General features: G+C 34.9%; 1 protein-coding gene across 1 annotated transcript in view; it reads right to left on the bottom strand.

The window, feature by feature from the left end:
* The window catches only part of LOC144962967 (tRNA selenocysteine 1-associated protein 1-like), a 13,859-nt gene that overhangs the window by 207 nt on the left and 6,152 nt on the right, over positions 1 to 7,500 (bottom strand). Inside the window, exons 4-10 of the mRNA XM_078896451.1 lie at positions 7,133 to 7,182; positions 6,477 to 6,580; positions 5,552 to 5,693; positions 3,949 to 4,111; positions 2,738 to 2,813; positions 2,198 to 2,256; positions 1 to 1,750 (exon numbers count right to left, since the gene is read on the bottom strand). The exon at positions 1 to 1,750 is cut by the window's left edge and continues 207 nt beyond it. Coding sequence (XP_078752577.1) covers positions 1,679 to 1,750; positions 2,198 to 2,256; positions 2,738 to 2,813; positions 3,949 to 4,111; positions 5,552 to 5,693; positions 6,477 to 6,580; positions 7,133 to 7,182 — 666 coding nt within the window. The 3' untranslated portion in view covers positions 1 to 1,678. The remainder of the gene's footprint in view (positions 1,751 to 2,197; positions 2,257 to 2,737; positions 2,814 to 3,948; positions 4,112 to 5,551; positions 5,694 to 6,476; positions 6,581 to 7,132; positions 7,183 to 7,500) is intronic.

Below are 7,500 nucleotides of genomic sequence, written 5' to 3'. Positions count from 1 at the left end.
TTGGTGAATCCGCGATTTTTCACATTTCTCAACAAAAAAAAAGGAAGAAACGCAAAAATAAAGGAAGGCAAGGCAATTTTTTCACTGTAACAAGTGAAACAATTGTGGAATAATTTTTTCACAGTCATATTTTTATCGAAAAGAGCTCTATAATCCTCAAGCTGTTTCCAACTGCTGTACAGCAATAGATTGCTCATTTTCTGATCAGAGAATAAAGGGGTGAGGCCCTCGTGTCATTTCACTACAACGTATCAATATCAAAGTGACTGTGCGGATTGACCCTGGGACTCTGATTGGTAGGCACCAGTGGGGATTGAACTAAGGACCATTTAAGATGGACACCCGTGGAGATTGTATCAAGGATAAGGAGAGGTTAATATTAGATGGAGGAAACCGAGAGACCCGGGGATGTGAACAGTAGTAGTAGTAGTCGTTCGGAATGAGCTCGAGGAAATGGAATGTAGACACAAGGGGAAAGTGAACCAGGGACTAAGAGTACTAATGTTTGTTGCTTTAGGTCTGTTCCAACACAATTGAGGTTATATGAGAGACCGCTGAAACAAAAGAAACAAGCAATCTAACAAAAATAGTACAAATGTAAATCAAAATCATAACCTAAAGATATCATAAGCTAAATTATAAATAACCAAGAACAAACAGGCAGAAGATTTACAGAAAAAAAAATATCCCCTGTCAAAAATACAATCACAAACCAAAGAAGTAGGATAGGCTAGTAAAGAAAAGAAGAAACGACATCATTATCGGATCGTACACGCATGCGAACATCATAGGTATATGATTCAAGGGTGATGCTCCCATCCAACCACCCGCTAAGAGTACTAAGAAATGTTATAAAAAGTGGAGAGAAAACCCAAGGACTTTAATATGAGAACACCAGTGGGAAGTAAACCTGGGGCTATAGGATGGTGGCACCAATGGGCAATGAACTTGAGTCTGTAAAATGTAGATACAAGTGGGGAGTCAACCTCAGACTATAGAATATGGACACAAAGAGTACCTACGTACCTACTTTTTGAGATGAGTGGGGAGTGAATTCAGGATTATGGGAGGTGGATACCAGCAAGGACTGAGCCCAGGACTATAAGATAAGAAGTGTACACCGCTGGGGAGTGAACATGGCACCGCAGGATATGGACACCAATAGGGAGTGAATCCTGGGCTGTGAGAGGTGGACACCACTTATGAGTAAACGCAGAATCACTGGATATGGACTCCAGTGGAAAGTGAACTCGTAACCACTGTATATGGACACCAGATGGGAGTGAACCTAGGACTTAGGGCGGTGGACCTCAGTGGGGAATGAACCTAGGACTATGGGAGGTGGGCACCAGTGGTGAGTGAGACCAAGGCTATGAGAGGAGGACACCCGTGGGGAGTGAAAACAGGGCTATGAGAGGTGGACACCATTGGGGAGTGAACACGGGACCATGTAAGGTAGACATCAGTGGGGAGTGAACTCGGGGATATGAGAGGTGGATACCAGTGGGGAGTGAACATGGGCCTATGAGAGCTTGACACCAGTGGGGAGTGAACCCGGGACTATAAGAGGTAGACATCCATGGGGCTATGAGAGGTAGACAATTAATGGCAACTTTTGTCATTTTTTTGTGGCAACAAAAGCAGATGCTAGATAATCTTAATTATGTGTCAAAAGCGATCATGAAGGAATTTCAGACATGATATTATCCAATGGCTGCCATCTTGAAGTTTCCAAAGCAGTGAAAAATGACTGAGAAAAAAAGAAAGAAGATAAATAATTTCATTTTAGGTATTATAATCTGTAGATGTTGTAGAGAAATATAAAATAAGAAATAATTTTGGTAGACGAGTAATAACCATTAGACTATTTCTAGTCAGAGCATATATGTTATAAATGAGAAAATGTAAACCAAGAATATTTCACCTTTAGTCCACTGCTTTCAATCTTCAACTGACACGAGCTTTTTCTTCTCAATGTCACTTCCCTTTTACAAATTCTATTTTTCAAGTTACATGACAACAATTTAGAGCACCAACCCCATATTTCATTATTTATTTGATACAGAGAAATCCTTAAGCGTCAACTGTTTATTATATCAAAGTTGTTTACAGCCGACCATAACTCTAGTCTATATTTTTCCCCTTTCTTGTCAGTCTCGTGCAGCCCATATAATATTGTAACTCCTTTTTACATTACCTCACTAGATTCAATGTATTCTCTGTTTTCTTTGCCGACATTTATCTCCAGCTCTGGATCTGAAATGAACAAAGACAATAGAATTGGAGAATATTAAACAGAAACTGGTGTCCATTCCTGTGTTCCTTTAAACAAATGCATAGGTATGAAATGATAGTGTGTTTCTCCTACACACCATTTTTCATAAATCAGATTTTCTCCGAAAATTGACCTCTCTGAGGGCCTACTCTTTTATATACTATTAATGCCATTTCACCTCTATCCAAAATTTTAAGTTAACAATTCAAGCCAATTCTATAATGTAAAAAAGCATACCAGAAGGTCAATCAATAATGATTTACAGTAGTCGATTCTGAACCTTTTCCTTATCTTTGGAGAACTCAAGAATTAAGTGACATTTTCCTCAGTTTGTTACTTCTTATTGGAACAAAGTAACCAATTTTACTGTATCAGTGCAATGATTGAAACTCAGTTGTAATTCCTTAAACACTCTAAATTTGGGACACAATGTGTATGTCTAAGCCTACGGTAAACACTCACCTTCCAATACCTCTGCATCTTCATCTATGGGTGGTGGTGATGGTGAATTTGGAACATGATCTTGATATGCCGACACCTTAGGATTTAAAAATGAATCCATTATTACCAAATGATCTATATAAACACAAGTGAAAAATCTCAATTTTCGTAAGCCATTGAATTTTAAAAACACAACACACCTTTCCCCTTGCCCCCCCCCCCCCCCCTAAATTCTGCATACACAGCCACATAAAGCAAAACAGACAAGTCAACCCTATTGTCAAAGTCTTTTAGAGGAGGACTTCTTGGAGGAGGCAATGAAAAGACGGGTGAGGTGAGATAGTTGCAAATAATATGATTCCCTGCCCTAATAAAACTATTTAGAAGATTAGAGCCTTTGTTTTACAAACAAAAGGGGGATCAGCTTTAGGAAACAGGTTCTTTGTGGGAGAAAATGGAACTAAATGCTTGATCTTTTAAATTATTTTTATGATAATGTTTCCAAGATCTGTGCATTTTAACAGAAAGAAATGTTGATCACATAGTTAAACCAAAAAGCCTTGTAGTTGTAGTAGTTGGCAAAACTAGTAAACATCAACTAGGGGACATTCTCAGCTCATTATGTGCATGCTTCACCGCAATGGCAATAAAGCTCTACACTACACTCTTTCCTGAAGCTTCTGCACTGTGCCTTTTCCCTTCCGTCCCTCATCATTCAGTCACACTGTCCATCATCTTTTGTCGCTGCTGGCCAAATGCTCTTTTCCTTCCAGCTTTTCTGTAGCTATCAAGTTTTCCAACCCTTCTTTTCTCATAATATGTCCCATGGATTTTGCATGTCTTCTTTTTTATCTTTCTCAATGAGCATGAACTCTCTGTTCTTTCCATCCTCAGCACTCTTCTTATGTTTACTATAACATTTATTGCTAGATGCTCGACTTTAATTTTAAAAGAAAATTCAATTCTTTAATAACGGTTCAAGGTTCAAAGATCTATTTGGGAAAATTTACTGACAGAAGTCATTAATTAACTATGGTTAACAGTTTTCTAAAATAAATTAAAACAATAATGTAAATAAACATCATAGATGCAAATAAAATTAGTCACACAACGTTTCTTACACCAATTTCCAAAGTTAAACTATTATTGTCTATACCAAAGTTGATCAAATGTTATTTACTTAAATCAAATTGATTTAAGGAAGAAAAGAGGAACAATCGAAGCATAGTTACCCCATAATCTAGATGATGGGAGGAGGATGGTTCATGGTATGGATATGAAATACCACCCCATGAATAATGGCTGCTGCCTCCACCACCACCACCTCCACTGTGATAGGATGATGAGTATGGAGCAGATTCTGGACCTTCATTTGTAAAGTGAGATGATTCAGGCCTGTAATGAAAATATTTCAATTATCAATGAGTAGATCTTTCTCACACTAATCCCCATCCACACAAAGTCATTACTGTTATCTTTTTCTTCATGTCCAAGCGGGCTCCAAGGTTCAGAGTACTCATAACCAGAGGATGTCCACATGTCTTGATTCTTTTTTTTTTTTTTTTTGGTACGGCTACAAATGAGTTAGCTTGATATCCTCCCTGGCCTTTTAGTTTATGTGGTGACTTATTCAAACTCAAATCTTATCAAATAAGAAATATCAACAAGAGAAAAATGCTAAAGAGTCGGGGGTGAGGATGGACATGCATTCAATCCATCCATCAATACACCTGACCAGCCATCAACCTTTCCACACAACCACTACAGATCTAACCATTATTCACTATAATATATTAATCTATTACGGGTCTCTAATAGGAATTTTCGAAAAGGAAAACCATGTCCCTTTGTGAAAGTGTCTATATTATTAATTTATTAGCAAACTCACCAATAAACATTAAATCACTCTTGAGAAAATTTAAATTATCAATTTTCACATTAGAAGCTTTTTTTTTAATTTGGCCATTTGCAGTGCCTCTGGTGTTATAAAGCAACTCAGAATATTTGTTAAAAGTTCCTCCTGTCTCTAAAATAAAATATGTTGATTAAAACAGACAAAACACACAAACATATTTTTGAATTAGAGGCATGACATTGTTAAAAAAGCCTCCGGTAAATGTTTTCCTCAAATTAAATACTACAAATGCTATGCATATTTTGTTATTGCTATGTTATTGTCTTACTCTTCAAGGGATTTAAAAGGTTTATGATCTTTTCATTTTTTGGGACAGATTTCTTTTAAACTGGTTTTCACAGATCAGATTCAAGTTCTGAAAGTTAGAAGATATATCATAGACAGAAAGCCATCTGTGAGGCACATATCTGACAGGTTTTGTGAATTTAATCTTTAAAATGTCACATTTTGTGGAGGACATCCCTTTGGTCAGATGACCATATTGGAGAAAAGCACCAGAGAGAACTTAAAATACCGAAATCCCCAAAATAGCGGAAATTTGAGACCCATGCTCTATAAAATCTACTCATCAATCCATCCACCCAACCACCCCTCTATCATTCTTTCACCCATACTTGGAATCATATTCCAGCTTTCAGGAGACGATTAACTATAGAAAAAGTGGAGCATTATTAAGCTAAAATTTTAATAACACCATTTTATCTTTGTGGCATTGTTTTGTTACATCTGAACGGTTCTGGTATAATTTCTTTTGGAGTTATTAGCATTGACTCCGGCTAGGGAGTTCCTGGTCACGAGTTTTGAGTTTTTGCCACCACCTTAGAAGAAAATCCGTAATTGATTATCCATCATGCATTGTGTTAATAGTTATCATTCATTTTCTATTTTCCTCTTAACCCCTCTTCAAACACATTACTTACTTTTTAGCAAGACTGACTTTGATTGGACGTTTTCCTAATCCAGGCATATGTTGCATCTCAATAAGAGCTTTCAATTGATCACTTTCTTCAGAAAACCTCACAAATCCATATCCCTTACTTTTGCCTGTGGAATCTGTCACAACTGAAAAAGAGGAGAGTCACTGAGCATCTTAAACTAAACTTTATTTTTTTTTATTTTTAAAAATTACAATTACAAAAAAAACAAAACATTGTTTTTGATTAAATTCGCAAAAAATAGATTGAGATAAATATTTAGAATACCCAATATCAAGGGCAAATCATACTTTTTCTCATGATATTAAGAATGAAAAAAAAAAAAATATCCCCCAACAAGCAATATATGACTCGACTTTTTATCTAATTGTCATTCTTTCATCATAAAGAGTATAATTTTTTTAGCCATTCTTTTTTTTTAAAATGAAATCTTTCTGAAAACCTTGAGCATCAATTTTTAAAAATACATTTTATGTTTGTAATACCTACATGATAAACAATAAACATTTTAAAATTCTATTATAAATCATCAACATCCTAACCTTTTTTTCAGACTGGATTTAGGTTTATGTAATAATTTTCAGTCATTAAAACTCTCCTTGGTGAAAATGGACATAAACAGACACAAAAAAAAAAACAACAAAAAGCAGAAATCATAGATTGAAACACTTTTTTAGTCCAGCCATTAAAGAGTTAAAAATCATAATCAAGTACTTTCACAAATGATATGCAAAAATCTGAAATTTTCTGCATTAAACAACTTTAAGAATTGGTGCTATAGACTTCTTCTCCAACAAAATAGGTTGATAATAAATTACTAAATTACTAAAAAGTGTTAAAAATAGTATTTTGGAAAGGCTGTGAACACATGACGAGTGATACCCATTTATTAAACTGTCACGCTTATTACCTTTAGCACCTCTTGCAGATTTGTATTTCTTTTGGAAGAAAGAGAACAATGCATAATCATCAACATTCCAAGTCAGATCTCCAACGTACAAAGAAAACTCTGGTCTGTTTGGAAAACCAAAATGATTAAAATTTAGTTCATCATTGAAGTAAATAAACACTAAATAGTTTCATACTATATGATATCAAAGTTGTCAAGTCAATCATGATAATCAAAAGAAAAGTTTTCAAAATCTATACATATAATTGTTTCATTTGAAAAGAAAAAAACAACATTCTCTATGTCAAAGGTCAATGCATTGCCAACCAACAACCATCAATAGATTTCATTTTTTTCATATTTTCAGAAAAAAAGTATTTCTTTTCTTTTCAAGAAGTTTGGTTAAATGTGTATTCTAATTGTAATTGTAGTATAAGGAAAGAAATCTTGCTTTTCAATACTCAAATCTACATCAACAAAAAGAGGTCTCTTCAATCAATGTCTGGATTTCTTTCCCATTGATTCAGGCCCTGATAATATTCGAAAATAAAAAAAAACGTATTATGAACTGTGTGGGAGCAACCAACATTGATTTGTATTTACCTTTCATTCAAGAATATTACGTTTGAAAAAAAAAAAATATATATATATAATGCACAATAGAAATGCTAACTTACAACAATTCACGATCTCTACCATAGCTTGCTGGATTAAGTCTGAATTTCTTCTGTAAAGAAAGAAAAAATGAAAAAAAATCTTTTTTTAAAATATCATATTATGGGTTATAACTCAAGGCCACTCCACACAAACAATGTATGGCAGAACTGCACCTGTTGCAAAGAGGCACGGGCTGATGCAGACTACCTCAGGGTGATGTGAATGGTAAGTAGGGTTCTTAATCATACATGAGAGTGGAGAAGCTTTCTTCATATGATTTTATTTTCTAATCATTAAAATAAAAGATAATTTTGGACGAGACTAAAAGAAAAACGAGTGATACCACTGTAGTCATAAAAGGAGCATTGAATCATTGGAAAATGATAAA

This window comes from Berghia stephanieae, chromosome 1 (assembly GCF_034508935.2).
Source record: "Berghia stephanieae isolate SIO BIC M18660-M18661 chromosome 1, UCSD_Bste_1.3, whole genome shotgun sequence".
Classification (NCBI taxonomy): Eukaryota; Metazoa; Mollusca; class Gastropoda; order Nudibranchia; family Aeolidiidae; genus Berghia; species Berghia stephanieae.
Note: the sequence above shows the minus strand (reverse complement) of the source record. Positions and strands in the feature narration are given on the sequence as shown.